Source organism: Balaenoptera borealis (assembly GCF_965194805.1).
Source record: "Balaenoptera borealis genome assembly, chromosome: 19".
Classification (NCBI taxonomy): Eukaryota; Metazoa; Chordata; class Mammalia; order Artiodactyla; family Balaenopteridae; genus Balaenoptera; species Balaenoptera borealis.
This window is the reverse complement of record NC_138878.1, coordinates 26,493,972-26,521,118: the sequence shown is the minus strand read 5'-3', so window position 1 is coordinate 26,521,118 and position 27,147 is coordinate 26,493,972. Positions and strand designations below refer to the sequence as shown.

General features: G+C 57.6%; 2 protein-coding genes and 1 long non-coding RNA gene across 17 annotated transcripts in view; 2 read left to right on the top strand and 1 right to left on the bottom strand.

Annotated features, from left to right (window-relative positions):
- Positions 1–6,768, top strand: part of KATNB1 (katanin regulatory subunit B1) — a 34,224-nt gene extending 27,456 nt beyond the window's left edge. For all 3 annotated transcript variants that reach the window (XM_082368926.1, XM_082368924.1, XM_082368925.1), the window contains 7 exons: positions 4,731–4,798; positions 4,945–5,064; positions 5,156–5,305; positions 5,497–5,573; positions 5,652–5,726; positions 5,957–6,073; positions 6,418–6,768. In XM_082368926.1, coding sequence (XP_082225052.1) covers positions 4,731–4,798; positions 4,945–5,064; positions 5,156–5,305; positions 5,497–5,573; positions 5,652–5,726; positions 5,957–6,073; positions 6,418–6,550 — 740 coding nt within the window. In that variant the 3' untranslated portion in view covers positions 6,551–6,768. The remainder of the gene's footprint in view (positions 1–4,730; positions 4,799–4,944; positions 5,065–5,155; positions 5,306–5,496; positions 5,574–5,651; positions 5,727–5,956; positions 6,074–6,417) is intronic.
- A 990-nt stretch (positions 6,769–7,758) lies between these two features.
- The window catches only part of KIFC3 (kinesin family member C3), a 35,912-nt gene continuing 16,523 nt past the window's right edge, over positions 7,759–27,147 (bottom strand). For 8 of the 13 annotated variants that reach the window (XM_082368864.1, XM_082368861.1, XM_082368856.1 and 5 more), the window contains 16 exons: positions 20,463–20,528; positions 19,846–19,989; positions 19,476–19,715; positions 18,777–18,950; positions 18,110–18,257; positions 17,897–18,027; positions 16,351–16,462; positions 14,876–15,057; positions 13,702–13,806; positions 11,473–11,603; positions 10,853–10,976; positions 10,478–10,607; positions 10,144–10,373; positions 9,621–9,755; positions 9,066–9,174; positions 7,759–8,359 (listed from right to left, as the gene is read on the bottom strand). In XM_082368864.1, coding sequence (XP_082224990.1) covers positions 8,334–8,359; positions 9,066–9,174; positions 9,621–9,755; positions 10,144–10,373; positions 10,478–10,607; positions 10,853–10,976; positions 11,473–11,603; positions 13,702–13,806; positions 14,876–15,057; positions 16,351–16,462; positions 17,897–18,027; positions 18,110–18,257; positions 18,777–18,950; positions 19,476–19,715; positions 19,846–19,989; positions 20,463–20,528 — 2,187 coding nt within the window. In that variant the 3' untranslated portion in view covers positions 7,759–8,333. Of the gene's footprint in view, positions 8,360–8,557; positions 8,587–9,065; positions 9,175–9,620; positions 9,756–10,143; positions 10,374–10,477; positions 10,608–10,852; positions 10,977–11,472; positions 11,604–13,701; positions 13,807–14,875; positions 15,058–16,350; positions 16,463–17,896; positions 18,028–18,109; positions 18,258–18,776; positions 18,951–19,475; positions 19,716–19,845; positions 19,990–20,462; positions 20,529–27,147 lie in introns of all 13 variants that reach the window. The other 5 variants (XM_082368863.1, XM_082368866.1, XM_082368860.1 and 2 more) reach the window with 2 other exon arrangements.
- Positions 16,472–17,373, top strand: LOC309617219. The gene is made up of 2 exons (XR_014237807.1): positions 16,472–17,149; positions 17,247–17,373. It is a non-coding gene; the product is annotated as an uncharacterized lncRNA (long non-coding RNA).

Genomic DNA, 27,147 nt, shown 5'->3' with positions numbered 1-27,147 from the left:
AGGTGTATATGGGGGGATAAGGTGTGTGTGCGGGAGAAGCTGTCTATGGGGGGAGGTGTGTGTGTTGGAGAAGGTGTCTAAGGGGGTAGAAGGTGTCTATGGGGGGAGAAGGTGTGTGTGAGGGAGAAGGTGTCTATGGGCGGAGAAGGTGTCTATGGGAAGAAGGTGTTTATGCGGGGAGAAGGTGTCTGTTGGGGAGAAGTTGTGTGTGGGGGAAAAGGTGTGTGTGGGGAGAGATGTTGTCTGTAGGGGGAGAAAGTGTCTATCGGGGAGAAGGTGTGTGGGGGGAAGAAGGTGTCTATGGGGGGAGAAGGTGTTTGTGTGGGAGAAAGTGTCTATGCGGGGAGAAGATATGTGTAGGGGAGAAGATGTGTGTGGGGGAGAAGGTGTGTGTGAGAGGAGAAGTTGTCTATGGGGGGATAAGGTGTGTGTCGCGGAGAAGGTGTCTATGGGGGGGAAAGTGTGTGTGCGGGAGAAGGTGTTTATCAGAGGAGAAGGTGTGTGTGAGGGAGAAGGTGTGTGTGTGAGAGGAGAAGGTGTCTATGGTGTAAGAAGGTGCCTGTGGGGGGAGAAGATGTGTGTGGGCGAGAAGGTGTATGTGGGGGAGACGGTGAGGGTGTGGGAGAAGGTGTGTGTAGGGAGAGAAGGTGTTTATGGGGGGAGAAGGTTAGGGTGTGGGAGAAGGTGTGTGTAGGGAGAGAAGGTGTTTATGGGGGGAGAAGGTGTGTGTGGGGAAGAAGGTGTCTATGGGGGGAGAAGGTGTCTGTGGGGGGAGAAGGTGTCTGTGGGGGGAGAAGGTGTGTGTGGGGGAGAAGGTGTCTATGTGGGCAGGTGTGTGTGGTGGAGAAGGTGTCTTAGGGGTTGAAGGTGTCTATGGGGGGAGAAGGTGTGTGTGAGGGAGAAGGTGCCTATGGGGGTAGAAGGTGTCTATGGGGGGAGAAGGTGTGTGTGAGGGAGAAGGTGTTTATGGGGGGAGAAGGTTAGGGTGTGGGAGAAGGTGTGTGTAGGGAGAGAAGGTGTTTATGGGGGGAGAAGGTGTGTGTGGGGAAGAAGGTGTCTATGGGGGGAGAAGGTGTCTGTGGGGGGAGAAGGTGTGTGTGGGGGAGAAGGTGTCTATGTGGGCAGGTGTGTGTGGTGGAGAAGGTGTCTTAGGGGGTAGAAGGTGTCTATGGGGGGAGAAGGTGTGTGTGTGAGGGAGAAGGTGCCTATGGGGGTAGAAGGTGTCTATGGGGGGAGAAGGTGTGTGTGAGGGAGAAGGTGCCTATGGGGGGAGAAGGTGTCTATGGCAAGAAGGTGTCTGTGCGGGGAGAAGGTGTGTGTGGGGGAAAAGGTGTGTGTGGGGAGAGAAGTTGTGTTTAGGGGGAGAAGGTATCTATGGGGGAGAAGGTGTGTGGGGGAAAGAAGGTGTCTATGGGAGGAGAAGGTGTGTGTTGGGGAGAAGGTGTCAATGGGGGGAGAAGTTGTCTGTTGGGGAGAAGGCTTCTTTGTGGGGAGAAGGTGTGTGTCGGGGAAAAGGTGTCTGTGAGAGGAGAAGTTGTCTATGGGGTGAGAAGGTGTGTGTGGGGGAGAAGATGTCTATGGGAGGAGAAGGTGTGGGGGGGAGAAGGTGTCTATGTGGCGAGAAGGTGTGTGTGCGGGAGAAGTGTGTGTGGGGGAGAAGCTGTATGTGGGGAAGAAGGTGAGTGTTTGGGAGAAGGTGTGTGTAGGGAGAGAAGGTGTTTATGGGGGGAGAATGTGTCTATTTGGGGAGAAGGTGTCTATGGGGGGAGAAGGTGTCTGTGGGGGAGAAAGTGTCTTTGGGGCGAGAAGGTTTGTGTGTGGGAGAAAGTGTCTATGGGGGGATAAGGTGTATGTGGGGAAAAAGGTGTCTGGGGAGAGAAGGTGTGTGTGGGTAAGATGGTGTCTATTGGGGGAGAAGGTGTGTGTGGGCGAGAAGGTGTCTATGGGGGGAGAATGTGTCTATGGCGGGAGAAGGTGTGTGTGGGGGAGAAGGTGTGTGTGGGCGGAGAAGGTGTCTATGGGGGTAGAAGGTGTGTGTGGGGGAGAAGGTGTCTATGGGGGAAGAAGGTGTCTATGGTGGAAGAAGGTGTCTATGGGGGGAGAAGGTGTCTATGGGTGGAGAAGGTGTGTGTGGGGGAGAAGCTGTGTGTTGGGGAGAAGGTGTGTGTTGGGGAGCAGGTGTCAATGGGGGGAGAAGTTATGTGTGGGGGAGAATGTGTCTATGGGGGGAGAGGGTGTCTATGGGGGGAGAAGGTGTGTGTGGCGAGAAGGTGTCTATGGGGGGAGAAGGTGCCTGTGGGGGAGAAAGTGTCTTTGGGGCGAGAAGGTTTGTGTGTGGGAGAAAGTGGTGGGAGAAGGTGTATGTGGGGAAAAAGGTGTCTGGGGAGAGAAGGTGTGAGTGGATGAGAAAGTGTGTGTGGGCGAGAAGGTGCGTGTGGGGAAGAAGGTGTGTGGTGGGGGGAAAGGTGTCTATGGGGAGAGAAGATGTGTGTGCGCAGAAGGTGTGTACGGGGGGGAGAAGGTGTGTGTCAGGGCAGAGGTGTATGTGGGGGAGAAGGTGTGTGTCAGGGCAAAGGTGTATGTGGGAGAGAAGGTGAGGGTGTGGGAGAAGGTGTGTGTAGGGAAAGAAGGTGTTTATATGGGGAGAAGGTGTGTGTGGGGAAGAAGGTGTCTATGGGGGGAGAAGGTGTGTGTGGGGGAGAAGGTGTCTATGTGGGGAGGTGTGTGTGCTGGAGAAGGTGTCTAAGGGGGGAGAAGGTGTGTATGGGGGGAGAGGTGTGTGTGAGGGAGAAGGTGTCTGTGGGGGAAGAAGGTGTCTATGGGGGGAGAAGGTGTGTGTAGGGGAGAAGGTGTCTACGGGGGGGAGAAGGTGTGTGTGGGGGCGATGGTGTATGTGGGGGAGAAGGTGAGGGTGTGGGAGAAGGTGTGTGTAGGGAGACAAGGTGTTTATGGGGGGAGAAGGTATGTGTGGGGAAGAAAGTGTCTATCAGGGAAGAAGGTGTCTATGGGGGGAGAAGGTGTGTGTGGGGGAGAAGGTGTCTAGTGGGGGAGAAGGTGTGTGTGGGGGAGAAGGTGTGTGTGGGAGGAGAAGGTGTCTATTGGGGGAGAAGGTGTGTGTGGGTAAGAAGGTGTCTATGGGGGGAGAAGGTGTGTTTGGGGGAGAAGGTGTATGTGGGGAAGAAGGTGTCTATGGGGGGAGAAGGTGTGTGTGGGGGAGAAGGTGTGTGTGGGGGAGAAGGTGTGTGTGGGGGAGAAGGTGTGTGTGGGAGGAGAAGGTGTCTATTGGGGGAGAAGGTGTGTGTGGGTAAGAAGGTGTCTATGGGGGGGAGAAGGTGTGTTTGGGGGAGAAGGTGTATGTGGGGGAGAAGGTGTCTATTGGGGGCGAAGGTGTGTGTGGGAGGAGAAGGTGTCTATGGGGGGAGAAGGTGTGTTTGGGGGAGTAGGTGTCTGGGGGGAGAAGGTGTGTGTGGGCAGAAGGTGTCTATGGGGGGAGAAGGTGTGTTTGGGGGAGAAGGTGTATGTGGGGGAGAAGGTGTCTATTGGGGGCGAAGGTGTGTGTGGGAGGAGAAGGTGTCTATGGGGGGAGAAGGTGTGTTTGGGGGAGTAGGTGTCTGGGGGGAGGTGTGTGTGGGGGAGAAGGTGTCTATGGGGGGAGAAGGTGTGTTTGGGGGAGTAGGTGTCTGGGGGGAGAAGGTGTGTGTGGGCAGAAGGTGTCTACGGGGGGTAGAAGGTGTGTGTGGGGGCGAAGGTGTATGTGGGGGAGAAGGTGAGGGTGTGGGAGAAGGTGTGTAGGGAGAGAAGGTGTTTATGGGGGGAGAAGGTGTGTGTGGGGAAGCAGGTGTCTATGGGGGGGGGGAGAAAGTGTGTCTTGGGGAGAAGGTGTCTGTGGGGGGAGAAAGTGTGTCTTGGGGAGAAGGTGTGTCTTGGGGAGAAGGTTTCTATGGGGGGAGAATGTGTGTGTAGGGGGAGAAGGTGTCTATGGGGGAGAAGGTGTCTATGTTGGGAGTAGGTGTGTGCGGGGTGAAGGTGTGTGTGGGGGAGGTGTGTGTGGGGGAGAAGGTGTCTATGGGGGGAGAAGTGTGTGGGGTGAAGGTGTGTGTGGGGGAGCCGTGTAGATGGGGTGCCGTGAGGCTCTGAGGAGGTGCCACGTCAGGCAGGCCTGGGGGCCAGGTGAGGAGGAAGGAGGGAAGAGCCTCAGGTGGGATGGAGCCGCGAGGACAGCGGGGGCTTGGCGTCCGGGAGCAGGAGACCAAGCCCTGCAGGCCCTGGGTCGGGGGTTTGGGGTTTTGCTGTTGGAGGGTTTAAGAAGGGAGAAAACCTGGTCTGTTCCCTTAGGATTGGAGAAGAAGGCAGGGCGGGGCACCCTCATCCTCCAGCCCATCCCTCCCTCCCCTGCTTTCTCCTCAAGGGGCCATCGTCTCCCGGGCTCCCACTCACCATCCACTATCCACTCACCGCAACCCCACCAAACACACTCCTTTCCTAGTGGGGCGACAGGAGCGCCACTCCCTGGAGCTCCCTGGGTCCTGTCCACACACAGTGCTTGGCGCCTGCTTTCTGCCAGACCTGTGGCTGAGTGGGTGGTAAGGGAGGGGACAGGCCCATCCCCGTCCCCCAGGCCTCCCGTTAGAGGTGCCGCCCACAGTCCCAGCCCAAGCCTTGCCTTCCTCCTGCCCCTGTCCCTTCTCCTGGCCTGACCTGACCCAGTGATCTTTTCCTTCCGCCTCCAGACATGGCCACAGCCAAGGAGGCAGCAAAGCCCAGCCCAGCCACGGATGTGCAGTTCCCAGTGCCAAAAGTATGTCCAGGTGGAGCGGGCAGGGTGTGGGGCTCGGAGGGGGCCTGGAGTCCTGAATCGGCGCTGGGCGGCCCTTGCTGGGGAAGGGGGGCTGAGAGGGAGGGAGGCCTTGGGCTGGCCACCTGCTGAGCCCCGGACCCCTCCAGCTCGAGGTCCTGTCCCGGCCCCCAGTTGTCACTTCCACCCCTGCACCCAAGGCTGAGTCTCCCATCATCCCTGCCACCCGGAACGAGCCCATCGGACTGAAGGCCTCCGACTTCCTGCCTGTGAGTGGGGGGCCCAGGCTGAGGGTGGGTGGAGGCCCGTGGGGTGAGGGCAGAACTTGGCTGCCAGCATCAGGGCACCCGTCCCATGCAGGCCGTGAAGATCCCCCAGCAGGCGGAGCTGGTCGACGAGGATGCCATGTCACAGATCCGCAAAGGCCATGACACCATGTGTGTCGTGCTCACCAGCCGCCACAAGAACCTGGACACTGTGCGGGCCGTGTGGACCACGGGTGACATCAAGGCAAGTGCCACCTCTGCCCGGGTTTGGGGTTGAGAAGAGGGCCACCCGAGGGGCACAGGGGGAGCTAGGCGGCCCCTGTCACCACACCGAGCAGTCTGATGAACAGCCCGCAATAAACCCCATCATCACACCACACCCAGGCAGGGCCACTCAGTCCCTGGTCCCCTCTGACGGGTGCTCTGTTTGCACAGACGTCGGTGGACTCGGCCGTGGCCATCAATGACCTCTCCGTGGTAGTGGACCTCCTTAACATCGTCAACCAGAAAGCGTAAGTGGCTATGGCGGGCGGTGGGGGGAGTGGGCAGGGCCGGGCACTGAGGGCACATGTCCCTGGCCCTCTCCCCAGCTCCCTGTGGAAGCTGGACCTATGCACCACCGTCCTGCCACAGATCGAGAAGCTTCTGCAGAGCAAGTACGAGAGGTACGGGTGGGGAAGCCGCACCTGCCTCCCAGCAGGGAGGGACCATGGGAAAGACCCCCAGGGCCGGCGCCCTTGTGAGGTGGCTGTGCAGCATTGCTGTGCCCTCCAAATTTGAGGCCAGAGCGAAAACAAGCCCATGCTGCCTCTCTGATCCTGTCTCTGCCCCCTTTGGCTCTGTGTACCTTGCTCTCTGTCTGTTTGTGACTCCATCCATCCCCCTGCCTCTGAAGCTATGTCCAGACAGGCTGCACCTCTCTGAAGCTGATCCTGCAGCGGTTTCTGCCCCTGATCACAGACATCCTGGCAGCCCCGCCCACCGTGGGTGTGGACATCAGCCGGGAGGAGAGGTGAGGAGCCAGCGGCGTGTGTGGCAGGGGTGCCATGTCAAGCGAGAGCACAGGCCTGGGGGCCCAGCCTGCTTGTTGGTGGCCCTGCTGAAACAGCTTATAGAGGTCATTGTGCCTGGGACGGTGGCTCAGGGCACGGGGTAGGGTTGCCAGAGCCTTGGTTCCCCCATGGCCTGGCTCTGCCCTGCGCCCTGGCCCAGCCTCAGTGGGTCCTGCACTCTGGGCCTCAGCCTTCCTCCGGGAGGAGGGCCGGAGCGATTTGTACAGGAAAGCCTCCGGGGCTGGGTGGGGGTAATGGTGACCGTGCCGGCCAGCCACCTCAGGCGTGGCCCCTCTGCCCGCAGGCTGCACAAGTGCCGGGTCTGCTACAAGCAGCTCAGGAGCATCAGTGGCCTCGTCAAGAGCAAGTCGGGCTTGAGCGGCCGCCACGGCAGTGCCTTCCGCGAGCTGCACCTGCTCATGGCCAGTTTGGACTGAGGAGCCCAGAGGGTGGTGGCACCCTCAGGCCTGGCCTCGGCCCCCCACTCCTGTTCCCTGTGCGCCCACCGGCCACCTCCACAGCCCTAAACTCTGACAACTTCTCTCCAGCAACAGTTGCCCAGCTTTGTCCAACTCCTGCTTCCTGGGGCAGCGAACCAAGCCCTGGGGCTGCTGCTGTAATTTATAAGGTGAATTTTATTAAATTTGTAACTATTCCCTGCTTTCCTTGCTGGGAGGTGCAGCCTCTGGCCACAAGGCTCTCCTGGGCCCCATATTGCCTGCCTGGCTCTTCAGAGATGAGACCACTCCTTCTCCAAGACCCAGAGGCGGTGCACCAGGCAGCGTGGCCAGCAGGGGGCAGCAGAGCGATGGGCCGGCGGGAAGGGGTAAGTTCAGACTTGTCCTGGGGAGAAGAGGGACCCAGCAACTGCCCCTTTCACGGCTAGGAGAAACAGGTGAGGATTGGGCTCATTCCCTCTGTCTCAGCCACACTCCCAGCTGTCCTGTGGATGCCTCCAAGGCCAGCAGGTGTACACTGCAGGGGGCCAGGACCCCAGCCTTGCAGGCATGGCCACCACCAGGCTGACCCAGGGCCCACCACCCTCCCCCATCCCCCCAGGAGGCCTCCAGGGATAGGACCAGACGAGCAGCTGCCCCATCCTCCAAACAGCTTTCACTCCCTGCAGGAGCCCCCAGTGCTGGCTGGCCAGAACATCTCCCCTGACCCAGTGGTCGTCCCTTATGCTCCTGAGGCAGGTTCCGCCCCAGTTTGGTGGGAGGGCCTCACTGAGCCCTGCCCATGTTTCCCCAAGGCTGGGACGGGGTGCAGGCCAGCACAACCCCCGTGGTGGGGAGCAGCGGGGGTGGGGCACTCACCTGTGGCCAGTTCACTTAAGGGGGCAAGGCCAGGGCAGAGGGCAGGCGGTGGAGCAGGGCCCACTCCGGCTGGGTTTTTGGCAAGCCTTTGGAGAGCCTGAGTTTCCCATCTATAAGATGGAGGTGACAGCACTGTTGTATGGGTCAGTCATGATAAGGATGGGGGCGGGGGGGGGGGAGGTGGCCCCTCCTAGTCAGGAATGTTCAGAAAAACATGATCCTGACTTGGTGACCAGCCAGCAGTGGGGAGCCAATGGCACGTGCCAATGCCCTGCTTGCTCCCTGCGATCTGACCAGGGGTTCACGAGACCAGCTCTTCCAGACAATGCTTGTGTAAAAAGGTTATTTTAATAAGTAAAAATGGCTAAGCTTCCAAAAGTTCTTAAATAGGATTTCAGAGGGAGGAAAATGTCAAGAGGCCAGTGGGCAAGGAGATAGCCTGGTGCCAGGCAGATGAGGGGGAGCAGCAAGATCCCCACCCACTGGCCTCCTGCCGGCCATAAATACAGCCCGGCCCGCGGCGGCAAGGGCCGTGCTCCTGTGTACACGTAGGAACACTGCATACACGCCCAGTGAGACGCTCTACCCCCTGGGAGCCAGAGAAGAGTGAGGCAGGGCCGCCCACCAACCGCCCAGTTCCCACTGTTCCTGTGCCTTCTGGGGGCTCCTCAGCCCACCCACTAGGGAGGGGCCCTGCAGGCTGGGGAGGGTTGGGCCAGCCCGTGCCACCTGTGCCCAGAGCCACAGCCGAGACACCATTTCTTTCTGAACGTGTTTCTTATCTCTGAGGGGAGACGGGCGAACGAGGAGCCTCCACTCTGGCCTCTGCCTTGCGGGCTCCAGGCGCTGCAGCAGGAACAGGCGTCAGGACCCAGTCCCTGGTCCGGCAGAGCGGGCATGTCCATCACACAGGCAACGGCCTCGACTTCCCTGCGGGAGGGGGAGGGTTCGTCAGCACCAGGATTGTCAACCTCTGTCCCAGAGCAGGAGGGAGCTGCAGAAGCACACAGGCAGCAGGCAGCGAACCCCAGACCCCGCCCTGAGCAGCCAGCTTCCCGGCACAGCCCTGCAACCCGAGGAGGCCAGGCGGCTGGGCGGGCACCCCTGGGCTGCGGGCCCGACACTCACCTGGAGACTTTGCAGCCCCAGCCGTCAGGCTGAAATCAAAGCAACAGGTGTCTCACCGGTGGGCCCGCCTTGGGCCAGGACCCCCCAGGACCCTGCTGACCCCTCTCCCTTTAGATTCAAACACTCGCCAGGCCCTTCTGTGAGTGGGCCAAGCTGGGGGCTGGAGCCCCATATTCTAGTCCTGTGGCCTGGCCCACTCCTCACCTGGGACAGGTGAGCCTCGTCCTTTCTACCCCCCGGGAGCCAAGGCCTGCCTTGGACGGTGTGTCTTGCATGAGCCCAGCCAGCCCAGCCTCAGAGGATCAGAGGATTGTGTCCTGGGCCTCATGTCAGCAGCCCTGCTAGGAGCCCAGAGGGCTGGACCCAGCACTATCTGCCCTGGCTACTTCCCAGGGCCAGGGAAGGTTGTGAAACAGGTTCTGGAGAAGTTTTATAAACTTAAAAAAAGGAAAGAAAAGAAAAAGTCCATTCAGATAAGGGCAGCCTGGCCCACTCCCTAAAGACTCACCCGAGGGCTGCAGCTTCCTCCTGATGGACCCTGGGCGGCTAGTGGTCCCAGAGCCAGGGGCCGAGTGGGCTCGTGCTGAGGGCTGTGGCGTCTGGCAAGCTGGTTCCCACTGTGGGCAGAGAAGGGCAGGTGGGTGGGGCCTGCTGCCCTGGGTCTGCCCCCTACCCCACACGTTTCCCCTCCCCTGAAACCATTTCCTCCTCTGCAAGATGAACATGATGATGATAGAATAACCATGGTGGGGAGGGTGTGAGATAGCGTACGTAAAGAAGTGAACTAGTTACTACTGAGCGCCTGTGTGCCCGCCTGCACCCGCCCCCGCCCCACCTCCGACCAGCTGATGACCCCCACAGGTACTTCTGAGGCCGAGAAAGAACACCTGGACTAAAGAGGCTACTGGGTTTGGGTTCCAAGTTCTGGCTCCACCCCCTCTGGCATCTTCCCCTCCTCCACCACTCCACACTGTCCTCCCCTCCAAACCCTCCCTCCTGCCCATGACCGGGACGTCTTTGACCCAGTACTGGCCTGAGGCAGAGCCTGTGGTGGTCCCCGTACCTCTAGATGCTCCTGGCTGGACCAGGACCCGAGCTCTGCCCTGCGGGACCCGGGCCCCAGCTCCACGGAGCGCACCCTCTCAGCAAACTTGAGGGAATAAAGCGTCTCACTGGTGTTCTTCTCCACGGGGGACACCTAGGGGACACGAGAGCTCACTCCCCACCCAGCTGGCCGGCTGCCCTCGCAGAACTGGAAGGGGCACCAAAGGGAGCCCACAACCAGGGGACTCTAGAAGGCTCCCTGGACAAGACTGAGAGGGAGGGGAGCAGGAGGGCAACCAAGGTGGCAGAAATGGAGGAACTTGCCAGGCACACGGTGCACGTGGCCAGGTCTGTGGGGAGGCTGCGGGGGAAGGGGGCCACATGTCACTGACTTCGGAGCCGCTGATGACAGGAGGCTCTTCCCTGCACAGCCTGGGATGGTACCTGAGCCGCAGGGGAAGGTGGGGGGGTCCCTGTTCTTGGAGCTGGTTAAGCCCTTACACGCTAATGGTCACACCATCCAGCCCGCCTGGGGCCCTCACCTGCACCACCATGAGGGTCTTGCTGTCCCCGCTGAGCGAGTCCTGCAGCAGGTAGGTGAGCTTGGAGTTGCGGAAGGGCACGTGGCCCTGGCGGGAACGCAGGGCGGCAATGACGTCCCCCAGGGCCGACAGCGACTTGTTGATGTGCTGTGCCTCCCGCAGGCGGCTGCCCTCGGCCCCCGACTTGCCCACGCGCTCCGAGCCGGCCAAGTCCACCAGGTTCAGCTTCCCTGCGGGCAGGGTGCTGGGCAGGTCAAGGCTGCCCCGGGAGAGGCGGGGGTGGGGGTGGGGGAACGGGGGTGGCTCAGGCCAGGCGGCTGGGGCCCTCACTCACCCGTGGTGCGGAGACCGGTGCTGCCGTCCACGCCGTGCACCGTCACGATGAGCAGCGCATGCGAGCGCGAGCTGTGCTCGTTCAGGTTGGTGAACTCCGTGGTGCGGTTGGTGTGGCCGAACTCGAACACCTGGGGCCCGGGGAGGGCAGAGAGAGGCACAGGGTTTGGAGTGGGGTCTTCAGGATCAACTGTCCCTGAGTACCCCTGTGAGGGGGCGGCACCCTCTGCCTCGTCCAGGGGAGGAAACAGGCTCAGAGAGGCCTGGGGACCTGGCAGAGCCTGCATCCGACCCCCATTCTGTCCTCCGGGGCAGCTCTGCTGTGGGCGGAGTCTCCCCAGCCTTTCCCCACCCCCAGGCCCCTGCAGCCCCACACCTTGTTGATGTCCTCCACGCTCTGCACCTGGAACTCCGTCAGCCCTGGCACGTACAGCTGCCCGCTGCCGTCGGGACACAGCCGGATCTCCAGTTTCTCCTGGGGCTCCTGCCCCAGCAGGTCCCTGAGAGCAGGAAGGACGGTCACTCCCTCCTCGCAGTCTGCCCTCTGCTTGCACTGCACCCACCCCCAGCCTGGAACGTTCCCCCAACCATCACACTTCTGGAAGCCTTCCTGGACCATGGGGCTAAGCCCCTCCCCCTCCCCCTGCTCCCCCTCTGCGCTCAGTCTGCTGAAGGGCAGAGATGGAATGTTCCCCCAAAGTCCTGGGGTGCTGCTACTACTGCCCCCACGATGCACTGAGCCCCTGTGGGCAGGTCCTCCCAAGACCCCACTCTCTTCACCACCTGGTGCAGCCTGCAGGTAGGGTGAGGACACTTCAAGGGGAAAAGGAGTCCCTTCGTCTGGGTATCCCAGGTGGGCTCAGACAGCCCTCCTCCTCCTGCCTGCTAGCGTTGGGGAGGGGCCTGGGACCAGTGAATCCCCCGGGCTGAGTCAGGACATTCAGCTCCCACCTGAGGGGCTCCCACTCGAGGGCCTTCCGCCTGAGGGCCCCTCACCTGAGGACCTCGTTGTAGATCTCGGCTGCGCTGACGGTGATGGTGTACTCCCAGTCAGACGCCTTCTCCTGCACCTCGGAGAAGAGCAGCTGCAGGGCCCGCTGGTTGATGCCTGGGTTCTCAAGGGTACCCTGCGGGCAGAATCAAGGCTCCGGTGAGCCAGTCCTCCCCCCACCACATGGGCTGGCCCATGCAGATGCGCACATGGTATCTGTGGTCCCCACCTGCTCTGGCTACCCCTCACAGGCCAGCCTCCCTGACTGAAGCTCCCCATCTGCATGCCGGTTTGCCCCCCAAAATGCCCTCCACCAGCTACAAGCAACTTCACCTCCTTGGGCCTCAGTTTGCCTGCCTTTAAAACGGCGCCACCCTGCCAGGATTGGGCCTGAGACTTAAAGCGGAGTACCAGGTGAAGCGCCTGGCCCAGGCCTGCACACACGGGCTGCTGATGGATACCTGGCCCTGGTGGGCCACCTGGGAGGGGGCACCGGGAACGTATGACATGTATGAATGTATGACAATGAGGGGCTTATTGTCAGGTAGGCCATGAGCCAGGCTCTGTGGGTAATGCAGGGGAGGCACAGGCAGAGCTGGCAAGTGAACTGGGGCCGGATGGGCTGGCTGGCCTTTCTAGAAAGAAATCTGGAGTCCTCACCTGGGCCTCCCTTATGGCACCTCCCACCCTCACTTCACTTCTGCCACTGGGGCCTCCTTGCCAGGCCTCAGTATCCTCCCCAGCACGCTCCAGATTCGTGGTCTCAGCCCTGCTGTTCCCTCTGCCTGGAGTGCTCTTCCCCATTCTCTCCGTGACTGGCTTAGGTGTCTGCACCAAAGTCACCTCCTCAGGGAGGCTTCCTCTCCCTCCAAATGCCCGATCCCTCCCTCACTGTTGGTTCCTCATACCTGGCCGAATTTTTCTCCCTAGCACCTGACAGGACACATCCTGATTTGCCGTGTGCACTGCTGTCTCCCCACTGGTGGGCTGGCTCTGTGGGGTCAGGCACCCTGGCCACGGCTGTGCCCCAGGCCCCAGGCACGGTGCCTGATGCACAGTGGGGCTCAGCAGGGATGTATTGGAGGATGGAGGCCCCTGGTGGTCAACTCTAAGCACCCAAGACAGAGCTGGGAGCCTAGAAGGTGCTGCACACACCCCACGCCCTTCACCTCCCATCTCGCTTGGCCTGCCCCCTACTAACCCGTTTTGCCAATCCCAGAACTGAGAGAACAGAAGGTCCAGATTGGGGGAGAAAGGACCACCATGACAGCCTTCCCAAAGGGTGCCTAACAGCCTGGGCCAGCAGGGCCCTCTCGCGCCCCTATTTGGGACAGCAGGAGACCCGCCCCCCTCCCCTATCTGGAGAATCCCACAATAACCCCCTCAAGAGCCAGGGAAATGGCTCCATTTTTATCTACAGTCAAGTTTCTTCCCCCTCTCAACCCCACCCCCCACTCCCAGCCACATCCCATAGAGGGGGGCATGGCACAGGCAGGGAGATGAGGCCCTGGGAGCTGCAGGTAAGAGCTGGGCACCCGGGACTTCCCTGGTGGCGCAGTGGTTTAAGACTCCACGCTCCCAGTGCAGGGGGCCCGGGTTCGATCCCTGGTCAGGGAAATAGATCCCACACGCACGTCACAACTTTTTTCGCATGCCACAATTAAGGAGTTGGCGAGCCGCAACAAAGCACACTTGCCACGACTAAGGAGCCCGCCTGCTGCAACTAAGACCTGACACGGCCAAATAAATAAATAAATAAAATATTAAAAGAAGAGCTAGGCGCCCCACGACAACCTTCACTGGCCAGTCTCTCCCACTGCCCGGGTATCTCCTTGAGGGCCGAGATCCCCCCTCATTCATCCTGACACTCCCAGGGCCCAGCATGGCAGCCATACAACAGGAGCCCAATAAATGTGTGTGGGTGAAATGAAAGCCAATCCTGAGAGACGTCACAGCGATCTGCCCTGGACTCTGAGCCCAGGCCGAGACCCCTCTGAGGCCAGAGGTGGTTGTCAGCACACCCTCCCCTCCCCCATACCTACTGGCACCACGCAGCCTGGTGCCTCAGGGCTAACACGGGTAACTATGGGCTCTGCTCCAAGGTGGTTACGAAGACCAAGTGAGGCAAAACACACCCCACGCAGAACCTCGAGACCAATGAGGGGAGCCCCCATCAATGGCAGCAAGGGGTTGGTCTTCACTCTGGATCCCTGCCCCACCCAGCGGGTACCCACCTCCATCGTGTATGTCTTGCCAGCACCCGTCTGGCCATAGGCGAAGATGCAGACGTTGAAGCCGTCGATGCAGGAGGTGATCAGGGCCTGCACCTCCTGGAACACCTGCAGAGGGGACGTGGGATGGAGGATGAAGGGCTGCCAAGGCTGCTGGGTCCAGGGCCCCCCACCAGCCACCTCCCCCTGACTGCTCCCCTCCCCTAATACGGCACCTGTTATCGTGGGCAACCAGCTCACTGTGGAGGAATTTGTGACTAATAAGTCACTTACACTAGGTGTTAGTGGGCAACCTCATTGCCGAAAGACTGAAGGGAAGTCAGGGCAGTAATTACTGCCCACCAGCACCTGAGGAAGGGGCCGCCCAGCCCAGGAACTCAGGAGCTCTCCCCCAGCTTCTCCCCCTCTCAAGGTGGGTCAGCAAATGAAGGCTGAGGAAGCATGTGCCTGGCACCTCCACGGGCCGGCTGGCCTGCCTGCCTGCCAGCCAGCAACAAAGGACAGGGGCAAAGATAAAACCCAGCATGGGGACAGGAGGGCACAGGCAAAACAGGCCTCCCGGGTTGGCCCTGGCAGAGATGAGGGAAGAGTGGATGCTGAGAACACATGGCTCGCACAGGCTGAGGGCTCCTCCCTGAGGCCTGGGGGGCAGCATGGGAGTCCCTAGGAAGACCCATGGGACTGACAGAGGAGGTGCTCCTGGCTGGAGGGGCCTGCCTGCCTCCATGCAAGCCAGGGTCCTGTGGATGGGCGGGGCCACATGACTGGGAGGGGCTGTGAGAGTGGGTGTGGCTGAGTATGAGAGGGGAACCACGTGAGTGGGAGAGGCCATGTTAGTGGGAGTGGCTATGAGGGTAGGAGGGGTCACATGGGTGGGATGGGCCTGAGTGGGTGTGGCTGTGAGGATGGGTGGGGCCACGTGGGTGCCATAGGCTGTGTATGGATCTGCCCTTCCTAGCAGAGGCTTCCAAAGCCCTCAGTTTACCTTCCCACCCTCTTCTCTCCTCCAGAGGTGAAGAGAGAGGGACCGTGGAGCACTGAGCTGCTCCATCCTGTCTGCCCTCCCTTATACTTATTTTTGTCCAGCTCCCAACATCTCTCTCTTTGCAGGTGAGGTGAGTCTGTCTCCCCCTCCCTCCACTGTTCTCTGTCCCTCTCCCCGCAGGGCCACACTCACATCCTGCTGTGAGGCTTTCGGGGAGAAGACCTTGTCCAGCTCAAAGGAGACGGGCTTTCCTCTGTGCAGCAAGTGAATGATGGAGTCGTCGTCGGGATCAAAGGTCACAGCATTGGTCGCCTCAGGTCCTTCCCCATCCTCTCTGGTGACTGGCCGGACACGGGCAATCACCCGGATGTTCCCTGGATTGGGTGGGGGAAGAGAGAAGGGTACAGACCAGTTCAAGACCAGACTGCCTCCACACTGGTGTCCATTGGCATCCGGAGCAGGCTAGTGGCTCAAGAGCCCCCTGCCTTCTAAGTAAGGCCCCCAAGGGCAAGGTGGCCCACAAAGATTTTATCAGTCACTCACGCTATAGTATAAATTAACGTATCAATACATTTTCTTGCTGAGCAAACCAGTTGACGGTAGGAGCCTCACCTTGGGGACATGGAGGAAAGGTCAGTTGTGGGGCTCAGACACTGCACCCAGTTTGGGTGGGATACCAAAATGGACAACTCTTTACACACCTGGACTTCAAGAGTTTCCTCACGTACACAATGAGGGGCTTGGATCCCAGCAAGCCAAGGGGCTTATTCTATCACTCTAGAAGGGCACAGTGAATGCCAGGACAGGGCTTGGGAATCAGATGGGCAGAAAGGACCAGGCAGGAGATGGGGACAGGCAACAGGGCAGCCTCAGGGGTGTCTGACGCACAGATCTGATCATGCCACCCCCTTGCTTCAAGCCTTTGGATGGGATCCCAGAGTTCCTGGAATGAAGAGAAAACTCCCCATCACGTCTAGCATGGCCCCACCTTCCCTTCACCTGCCCACTCCACCTCACAGTCCAGGCCTCAGCCCTGGTTTTACCTCCTACAGGAAGCCCCCTCGACACCCTCAACTGTCAGATACCCAGGGGCTCTCAGAGCCCCTCCCCAGCCTGGGTAAAGGGTAGTGATGGGGTTTTCTGAGTGATTAATGATCACTGTGTGCTCGCCCCCTGCTGAAGTAAGCACCATGAAGGCAGGGACAGGTTCTGTGGCGCCCAAAGCCATATCCTCAGTGTCTGGAATGGCACTTGGCACAGAGCAGGTGCTCCCTAGACCTCTGTGCCGTGAATGGGTGGTGTCTCAAGCTTGACCAGGCCCTAGATCAGAATAAGTGGCATTCTAGCCACCCACCACCCAATGCTTCAATACCCTACTCCTCCGCCACCTGGTAGCCTGCCATAGGCATTGGGCAAAGGTTTCAGAGTTGAACAGATCCAAGGTGGACCATTCACTAGCCATGCAGTTTTGAGCAAATTCCCTGTGACGTCTCTGTGCCTCGGTTTCCTTATCTACAAAGAGGGAATTACAATAGCTCCTCGATGACAGGGCACAGCTCCAAGGAGTGGTGCTGGGGGCCATGGGGAAGGACAGGATCACTTCCGAGGCAGGTCAGGGCCCCCTCCGCCAGGCACCCCCCAGCCCGCCCAGCCCGCCCAGCGGTCACCTTTCAGCCGCACGAGCTCATTGTGGCACTTCTTGCGCAGCTGCAGCTCCCGGCGGTACTTGCGCAGCAGCTCCTGGTTGTTGCTGTTGACCTCGTCGATGGCCTGGCCGATCTAGTGGGGGATGCGCAGCACCGTCAGGGGGCCAGCTCCACCCGCCTTGCTTGCTCGGCTGCTTGCCCCCTCCCCGTCCCCCCAACAGTCTGCTCACTGCCTCCTGCCCTGGACTAAGTACCTGACATGCGCTGTCACACGTCACATCTTCCCAATAACCCCTCTGGGTAGGTACTGCGAACAGGCCCATTTTACAGAGGAAGAAACTGAGCCCTAGAGAGGCTAAGCCAATCTCAAGGTTGTCCTGCTGATGAGTAAAAAGAGCCAGGACTCAGCCCTCACTCCACAGCACCAGCACTTGACTACATGATTCAGCTGGACCCAAATCCCAGCTCTACCCTGAGGATCTGGGGGACCAGAAGCAACTGGCTCAATGTATTCAAGCCTCAATTTTCTCATCTGTAAAATGGGGATAACAACATCTAACTCGTGGATTTGTAGGAGCTGGTAGGTAAAGATCTCCAAGTTACATTTCATAAGGAAAAGAAACAAGATGCAAGCCACACGTACACCTGCTCCCCTTTATTGGGTGAAAGGGAAGGGCGTGTCCATGTACATATATGTCAACAGTTTTCATCATGCTCAGAACACCCTTCGGGGGAAATGCTGGGAGACAGGCCTCCTTTGGGGACCAGGCTGGGTGGCAGAGAGAGGCCTTTCCTTTTTATCTGAATGCCCTTCTGTGAGGTGTGTACTTTCAACATGTCCGTGTATTATTGACATAATTTTTTAAAGGAGAAGAACTATTTTCGATTCCCAAAATACATGTCTCTCTACCCTGCAGAGCTGTCATACAGATTCAAGGAGCCGACGGCTATAAAAGGCTCAGCACGTAGGAGGCACTTAAGAGACATTGGCTATTCTCATACTGCACAAGTACAGCTTAAAAAAATTAAACCTAACAGATCTAAGGATATGTGTAGCATGTTTGAGATACAAAGATATGCATAGCACGTATGGGATATAAAGATATATGTGACGTGTTTGGTTTATACCCAAATACCTGCTCTTGACCAGACTGGTTTTCAAATGTTTTTTGAAACATTTGAAAAACATTTTTTGAAATGTTTTTTGAAACATTTTTCAAACTGTTTTTCAGGTGGAGGGCCCCCTGCCTCTTGGGAGGGGTGGCTTGTGAAGGGGTGTATGTGGAGGGTTTCTTGGGAAATAGTCCAAGGAGTCTTCTCAGCAAAGGGGCCTGGCCTGAGGTGTCATAAGCATCAAATACATCCAGTCCTTGGCCTTAAGTTGGGGTCCCCCATAGGGGGTCTGTGGAGAGTCTCACTTTTTTTCCAGCTCCTTCGCTGGAATCCACACACAGCTGCCACCTGGGGGCTTTGTCTGAGTTTGGGAAGGGCGCGCTGGGTGGCTGCTGCGTCTGCCCAGGGGCTCCAAGGCTTCTCCCAGCCCCGCCCCCCCATGGGCTGCACTCACCTCGGCCTTGACGCTCTTGAGGGCCTCCTGCAGCAGCAGCGGGAAGCCGCGCACCTGACGCTTGAGCCCATTGTAGTCGTTGGTCAGGGTCCGCAGCGCTGGCTGCAGCGTCAGCAGGTTGGTCCGGACACCTATGGAGACACAAGGGGTGAGAGGCAGACGGGGTGAAGGGCGGTGGCGTGGGGCAGGCTAGAGCCCGGCTGGACGGCTCACCTGCCAGGTTCTCGTGCACAGCCTTCATCTCCACCTGGGCTCTGGCAAAGGCCTCCTCGATGGCCCGGTTCTTGTCCTCCTCCAGGGACTGCATCTCCTCCAGCATCTGCCCATGCGCCCGCTCCAGCTCCGACTCGTACATGGCGATCTGAGGCCAGGGCCAGAAGCTTAAGTGCCGTGCGCCACGCAGAGAAAGAAGCCCCGCCCCTCACGCCTTGCACATGTGAACACACACACAGGTGGGGTAGGACGGCCGTCTCTCTCCCTGAAAGGGCTGGGAGCTCCGTGCAGCTACTTCCCGGCATCAGCCCAGCACCAACCTGGGTCCCGGCACATAACACAGGTCACAAGCCACAGGCCCCAGGAGAGCAGGGGAAAGCATTTGTTATGATACTGACTAGAGCACCCTTCCAAGAGCGTGTGTGCCGGGCCCTGAGCGAATCTTGTGATTAGGTCAAGCCCCACTGGGAGGTGGGTTCTGCGATCAGATCATTTTACAGATGAGGAAACAGAAACCTGCCCTTGGTCACACGGCCAGCGGGGAGAGGAGGGACTGAAACCCAGGCCTGTCGAACCCCAAGTGCGCAGCCGCTGCACCGTGCCAGAGGCCGGCGGTCTCCGGTGCTGGGGCCCGGCGTGCACACGCTGCCCCGACAGACATGCACACCTGCGCCCGGAGCTGCGCAGTCAGCTGATGCGAGCTCTGCAGCTGTTGCTCCATCTCCTTCAGCACCTGCCTCTGCATGGCCACCTGCTCCTGCAGGTGCTGGTTCCGGGCCTGGGTCTCACTGAGGGCCTGCCTGGTCTTGGACGACTCCACCTCCACCGTCTTCATGACATACTGTGAGGGGAGGGAGGGGTGGGTGCATGGAGGTGCGAGGGTGCCTTGACCTTACCCTGGGACCCTGGGGGGACCCTCAGGAACATCCCACCAACGGCCTGCAAAATAAACTAGAGGAGCCCCGAGATCTGGGCTTTCCAGAAAGCTGCAAGGGCCTCCTGGAATCTTCTCATCTTAATGAGCCCACTAGGAGCCTGGCTGTGGCCCAAGACTGGGCCCAGAGCAGATAAGAAGGGAAAAGACGAGGGCAGAATCTAGCGATGCATCACATCCATGCCTGGCACACAGCGGGCACCTCAAGCATCAGTTGCTGGATGCCTACATGGCCTGGCCCTGGACAGCAAGAAGGGGAAGGGGCCAGGCTGAGAGCAGATCTGGAAGGATTCCTTCAACCCCCCGCACCTACTTATTCACCAAGACAAGCCCCTCCTACATCCAGCCCATCCTGGGCTCCAGGGACCAGAGTTGAGGCGTGGTCCAGGTGCGCACGGGGCACCACATGTGGTGCATGCGGTCAAGGCTCACCTTGACGGGCGGCGACTGGGCCCGCAGGCTGGCGATGGTCTCGTGGCTGTCACGCAGGCGCCGGCTGAGCCGCTCCTCCTCCTGCGCCTTCTCGGCCAGGCAGTCCTTGAGGCGCAGCTCCACCTCGGCCAGCCGGTCGGTCTTCTGCTGCACCTCCAGGTTCAGCTCTGACAGCAAGCCTTTGTTCTCCGCCACCTCCAGCTGTAGCTGGGACAGCTTGTCGCGGAGCTGGGCGCTCTCCTGCAGACAGACGGCCGCGGAGGCGCGGGGGCCCGGACAGGTGTGAGACCAGTGGCCAGGAGTCAGCGTGAGGAAGTGGGGTGACCGTTGGGAATCGAGCGCCCCGGGACCACCCTGGCCCTGGGCCCACCTGGCTGTGCTCGCAGCCTGTGCAGGGCGCCGCCGGCTTGGCCCGCAGCTCCTGCAGCTCGGCCTCGCAGCGCCGCATCTCCTGCCTCAGTCGCTCATTCTCCACCATCAGCAGGTCCCGGTGCTTCTCCAAGTCGGTGCCTCCCTGCAGAGAGCCAGAGCCGGGGGGCGGGGGCATGTGGCGAGGGCAGATCAGGGGGAAGGACAGAGTGGGGAGGCAGAGACAGTGCAGGGGCAGGGGAGAGGGGAGAGGTGGGGAGACAGAGAGAAGGAGAAAAGAGAAAGAAAGGCCAGTGATGGATGGAGAGAAGAGAGGAGGGGCTCCAGAGACGATAAAGACAAAGGCAGAGGAGAGGAAGAGATGGAGGAGGGTGGTGAGACAGGAACTGCTCCCGGCTGCACCCCACCCCTTTCATTCCATTTTCCTGAGTGTGAAAGTAACAAGGAAAGTCATATTTATACACAGAGTTCACACTCCTACTTTACATCAGCAAATAAGAATTAACCTCCCTCCTGTTACGGGTCACACCACCTCATGGGCACAGTGAGTGGTGGTAAGTACATGGGGAGCATCCCCCCCCCAGCCCCGTCCCGTTAGGATGGCGTGGTCGGGCTCACCAGCTCCGATCGAAGGCGGCTCACTTCCTGGGCCTGGCTTATGAGCTTCTGCTTCAGGTGTTCCACCTGCCAGCACAAAGCCGGGGCACACTGAGCCTGGATTCTCTCCTCCAGCTCACACCCAGGCCTCTCGCCCAAACCCAGAGCCCCAGTCCTCCCTGTGCTCAAGCATCAGGCCACCCCTGGGACTCTAGGTGCAAGGCACCTGGCCTGGTCCTGACAGCTCTCAGCACCCTCTCCCGTCACAGGACCAGCCAGTCTGGGCTTACAGGAGAGTCCGGGGAGCGAGTGCAGCCGAGGTGACCCCTGTGCCAGCCTGGGCCCACGCCAGGGGCAGCTCGCCGGGGGACTCAGGAGGCTGACCCTCAGGACGCCTGCCTTGCACAGGCCCCTACCCAGGTCTGAACCTACTTCTGCATTTGTCATTTAACATTCTTTTTTCTTTAAAGGGCCTCCAAAGTGTATAAACTCCAGGCACTACAAAACCTGGATCGGTCCTTGACCAGCCCCTAGAATTTTCTACTTTGAGTGGTTCCTGGTGAGTCTGTCTGTGGAGATGGGCCTGCCAGTGACCAGGGAACATCTGGGACCTGCCTCCACCCCAGCTCCCAGTCTGCCTTGCCGGAGAGCTATGGCCAGTGGAGGCTGTTAGAAAGAGAAGGGGTGTGCACCTCATCAGGAGGCAAGGGTGACCTGGTTCAACCAGAGCCCAGGGAGGGGAAACCAGCCCCAAGAGACCAGGATCCCAGGATGGCTGGCTGCCCTCCCCGCAGGCCTAGACCCTGGTTCCACATCAGCCCACCTCCAGGAAACTCTCCCCCGGGGAAATAACCCAAAATGCAGACAAAGACTTTGGCACCAGTGTTCGTCAGAGCCTGTTTGAGCTTTTTCTTGCAGAACATTCTGTGCTGATCGCACGGAACCTTGGAAAAGGTACAATGGGAGTCAGACTCCCTCTCTGGGGGATAAGGAGGTGTGGTTTGCACAAGCATTGGGCTCTTGTTACTAAACATCAGGAGACAAAGCCCACCGCCTACAGGGGCCACCAGCCAAGTAAGACAGGTGAGGGACAGTGCAGGACTAGATGCCCAAGATCCACCTGAAGGAGACAGAGGACTGCAACTGGGGTGGTGGGGGGGACACAGGCCCAGTGTCACCAAACTTCTGACCTTTCAAGAGAGGCCAGACATTGGGATTTTGGGGGTGTGTAAAATCTCCCCACTACCTATGGCTGAGATGTCATCAACAGTCTGTGTGCAGCACGAGCTCAGAGCCAACCGTCTTCTGGCGCTGGAGAAGGCGGCTGGACCACAAGTCAGCCTCTGCTTTTCTGAGCAAGTTGGGGGAGGAAGCGGGCCGTGGGCGCGACCCCACCTCCAAGGAAAAGGCCTGTGACACCAGCGCGGCTCACTCGTAGTTAGGGAGGCGGATTCCAAGAACACAAGACCCAGAGAGGGGTTGGGAGACCCAAGGAGACCAAGGCCTCCTGGTGGACAAGCAGGTGACTTAAGGGCTGAACCCGAGAAGGTCACCTCTGTCACCTCCACCAGCACATTCCTTCCTAGCAATGTGCTGGGCGTGGACCAGGCCAGGCAGCAAAGCCCATGCCATTTCTCTGCCCGCTCTAATACACCCTTCTGTTAAAAGCCTGGTACACAGAGCCTCAGTTCCTTCGCCCTGGAGGGGAGTGAGGGACAGTTTGAATAAGGCAGCCTTTCATTCCTTAGTCATGAAATTGGGAATAACCTGAATGCCCAACATTAGGGGAATGGTTAGGTGGATTACAGTACATGCACTCATAGACTACTGTGTAGTCGTTACACTCATGTTTATCAGGAGTTTTAAATGATGTGGGGAAAAGCTCCTCAACATATTAAGTCAAAGAAAAAATCCAAAAACAAAATCGCATATGCAATACAAAAATGTAGAGGCCTCTGGACTACGGAATGATGTTTGACAAATTCTTTTCGATTTGCAGTAATTTTTAAGTCTCAATATATATTCCTCCTGCACTCCCCCTACCCTGAAATAGGTGGAGTCTACCTCCTTTTGAAAGGTTGGGGTTCCCCTCCTGCCTCCCCTCCCTCAGAAATCACCCCAGGAAGATCCACTTGCACGGAGCTGGTGCCCCAGACAGGCTGCTTCCTCGGCACCAGGCTGGGTGGGCTCGGACCTCGCTTGTCCCCAACGCCACTGGCACTCAGACCCCATGCAGTGAAAGTGGGGTTTCCCAGTGTTTACTTGGGAGTCAGGATGCCTGCCTGACACCTGCCTGCAGCCCAGTTCCTGTTCTCTTCTTACATCACAATCGGAACGCTGGGTGCTCCTGGCCTCTGTCTGGAATCTCTGAGGGGTGCCCCAAAAGGAGGCGGCTGCCCCATGAGGCAGGCTGGGGGCGGGGTGGAGGGATGAGGAAGAGGCTGTAAAAGACCCCTTTTGTCAGAAATGTCAGGCACTCATCATCTCCTGGCTAGTCTCGGGCAGCGGAGGAGCACGGCCCACTGACACCGCAGGGTGTCCGGTCAGGCACAAACCACCCCGTGGTGCGCGGTGGCTGCGCCCCGGCCGGCCAGCTCCACTGGGGGCTGGGAACTAAGGAGGCGTGCTGCCCAGGAGTGGGACCCTTGCCCTCCACCCCCGGGGGGTCGGCTTCGGGAGGGTCTGCAGGGGAGACAGCAGACTTCTCCCAGCCTGGGAGGGAGAACAGGCGAGTCTCTCAGGGTCCGGGAAAACAGTGAGCGCAGGAGACGGAGACAAAACCAAGTACGGGAGGAGGGCTCGGAGCAGAGACGGGGAACTGAGGGTGAACCTGACCAGAGAGCAGGGCCTTCTGCGGAGGGGGCCCCTGCAGGCGCGCCCTTCACCCACCCAGTACAGCTCTGAGTCAGCGACGGTGCCTGCATCTGTACGCAAGGGGTCGGGGTTGGGGGGGACCTTCTCCATCAGCTCTTCGGGAGGTGCCCAGCACACCGGAGACACTCAGTGAGCACAGAAGTGACGGCGGGGGGGCAGCGCACTCACTCCTGAGTGCAAAGAGCCAGGCCAGAGGGGCAGGCAGGCTCCTGACCGGCTGCTGTGATGGCCCCCCGGACAGCACAAGGTCGACCCCAGGGCTGAGAAGGGACCAGGCTGGGTTTGTGCCACAGCCCTCCCCGGGCTCGGGCTCCTAGTCATCCTGAGAAACTGAGCCACAAGCCTGGTGCAGGGGGGCCCTTGAGGGAGAGGGAGCTGGGGCCTGTCTGCTGACTCGACGCAAACCCACAGTTACATCTCCCAGCAGAAGCGGGCTCAGCGGAGGGTGCGGCTGCCCTGTGCCACTCTGTGTTTTCCCAGCTGTCTGCTCCTCTCGACACAGACAACCTGCCGATTAGCCCCCAACCTCCCACCAAGCCTGGCCCTCCATCATCGGCTGTCTTCTGAGGAACGGAGGGCTCTTCCAGTGGCAAGACCAAGGCATTGCTGAGCTGGGAAGACGAGAGGGCCTGGGATCCAGACGGCCCCAAGGAAATGCAGCCCAGAGGCCTGAGGGGCAGCCCCGGGAAGCACCCCATCCTGTCCCCAACCCACTCCCCCTCCCGGGAGACCTGACTCCTGGTTACCTACCTACATGACCACTGACCAGGCCCGACTGGCTCCATCCATCCCACCCTGCCTCCACTGCTGAGTTTTCACATTTGAGTCCTTCTGCCACCAAGGGGCTTTGGGAACATGGACTCTCAGGCCAGACTGCCAGGGTTTCTAATACAGACATCACCCTACCTTGCCAGACAACCTTGGACATGTCTCAACTCCACCGTGCCTCTCCATTTCCTTAGCAGTAGCATGAGCCTACCTCACTGAGGAGGTCTGGAGGATTAAGTGAGATTACATGAGTAACATATGTAAAGTGCTTAGGACAAGGCCCAGCATGTAATAAGTCTATAACTAGAATGAAAGTCCGTGAAGACAGGGATATTTGTTGTATCAGTGCTGGACCCCCAGTGCCTAGAACGATACCTGGCATATAGTAGGCGCTCAGTAAACACATGTAGAAAGAGTGCTGACTGCGTGAGGGGCCAGGAGAAGCAGGGTCTGTGAGAGAGCGGTCAGGCAGGGGGTGGGGGAGCAGAGGTGGTGGAGGCTGGGGTGTGCTGAAGGATGCTCACTTCTGCCAAAGGCAGGAGCTGCTAATGGGCTCCAGGCAGCGCATGCCATGTGGGAATGTCAGCCCAGAGGTGCAACAACTTCCAGTATTTTATGACAAAAAAAAGGAAGTTGAGATTTTTATATGAACTTAACTAAGATTTAAATGGTGGCAACTAATTTGATCATACAATCAGGACAGTTGGAACTAATAAATTCAGCAAAGTTGCGGGATATAACATATAAAAATCAGTTGCGTTTCTACGCACTAACGCTGAACAGTCCGAAAAGGAAATTAAGACAGTAATTCCGCTTAAAATAGCATCAGAAAGAATAAAACATGTAGGAATAAACTTAACCAAGGAGACAAAAGACTTGTACACTGAAAACTACAAAATGTTGCTGTAAGAAGTTAAAGATGATACCAGTAAATGGAAACACAGCCTGCATTCATAGTCTGGAAACAGTATTGTTAAGATGTCAATACTGCCCAAAGCAATCTACAGATTCAATCCAATCTCTATCTAAATCCCAATGACATTTTTTGCAGAAATATTAGCATCCATCCTAAAATTCATATGAAATCTCAAAAGCCAAACAGCCAAAACAATCTTGAAAAAGAAGAACAGAGTTGTAGGACTCGCACTTCCTGATATCAAAACTTACTACAAAGCTACAGTAATCAAAACAGTGTGGTACTGGCATAAAGACGGACATATGGACCAACGGAATAGGAGAGAGAGCCCAGTTATAAACCCTCATGTATATGGTCAATTGATTTTTGACAGTGGTGCCAAGATTTTCAATGAGGAAAGGACAGTCTTTTCAACAAATGGTGCTGGGAAAACTGGATATCCACAAGCAAAAGAATGGATCAAAATGGATCAAAGACTGAAACATATAAGCTAAAACTATAAACCTCTTAGAAGAAAACATAAGGGAAAAGCTTCATGACATTAGATTTGGCAATGATTTCTTGATGTCAAAAGTACAGGCAATAGAAGGAAAAATAGGTAAGTTGGACTTCATCAAAAAAATTTTTGTGCATCAAAAGACTGTCAACGGAGTGTAAAGGCAACCCACAGAGTGGGAGAAACTATCTGTAAATCACATATCTGATAAGGGGCTAATATTCCGAATATATAAAGAACTCCTACAACTCAACAACAACATAAGAACCCAATTCAAAATGGGCAAAGGACTTGAACAGACATTTCTCCAAAGATTATATACACACGGCCAATTAGCACTCCCAGATGCGCAATATCACTAATCATTAGGGAAATGCTAATCAAAGCCATAATGAGATACCACTCCAAACCCATTAGGATGGCTATTATTTAAAAAAACAAAAAAGGCAACTCAGAAAATAACAAGTATTGGTAAGGATATGGAGAAACTGGAACCTTTGTGCCCTACTAGTGAGAATATAAAATGGTGCACCCAGTGTAGAAAACAATGTGGTAGATTCCTCAAAAAATTTTAAATAGAACTTCCATATGATCCAAGAATTCCACTTCTGGGCATATACCCAAAGTTATTGAAAGCAGGGTCTCAAAGAGATATCTGCACACCCATGTTCATAGCAGTATTATTCATAACAGCTAAAATGTGGGAGCAACCCAAGTGTCCATTTATGGACGAATGGATAAGCTAAGTGCGGTCTAGCCATACAATGGAATGTTACTCTGCCTTAAAAAAGGAAATCCTGCCATTTGCAACAACATGAATGAACTTGGAGAGCATTATGCTAAGTGAAATAAGCCAGACACAGAAAGACAAATACTGTGATTCCACTTATGTGTAATACCTAGAATAGCTAAATTCATAGAGACAGTAGAATGGTGGTTGCTAGCAGCTGAGGTGATGAAGAGTTAGTGTTCAATGGGGACAGAGTTTCAGTTTTGCAGGATGAAAAGAGTTCTGGAGATGGATGGTGGTGACGGTTGTACAATTATGTGATACATTAACACCCTGAACTATACACTTAAAAATGCTTAAGATGGTAAATTTTATGTTATGTGAATTCTACCACAATTTTTAAAGTGGTTAAAAAAAAAAAAAAGAAAAAAGCAGGTCAAACAAACAAGGCGCATTTGAGGGCTAGATCTAGTCTTCCAGCCTGTGGTTTCTGCTCACAATGTAAGGTTCTATGTTGAGGTGTGGGGGCAATAGGAGGAGGGGTGCAGTCTGGGTGTGCGTAACGATGGTAGGAGCCTTGGAAGCGTGAAGGCCACTGCTCCAGGGACATCCACAGAGGACAGGGGAGCTCAAGGCCACCAGCACGTGGCCTGGGGCTGCTGGGTGCCCCAGGACTGAGGACCTTTGACCCGAGTGCTCCCCACAAGGCACACAGTGAGCGCCCAGAAAATATAAACATCTCCATCTGACACATCCAAGGGGAGGCCTGAAAAGACTCCTGAAACTCTCACAAGTCCAGGTTCCAACAGGGACAATGGCAGCCCCAGTTGCTGAGTCAGCTTTGCCAGTGGGGCAGGGGGGCTTCATAAGATCATCACTTTGAACCCCCCAATCCTGTTAGGTACATACTATTATTATCGCC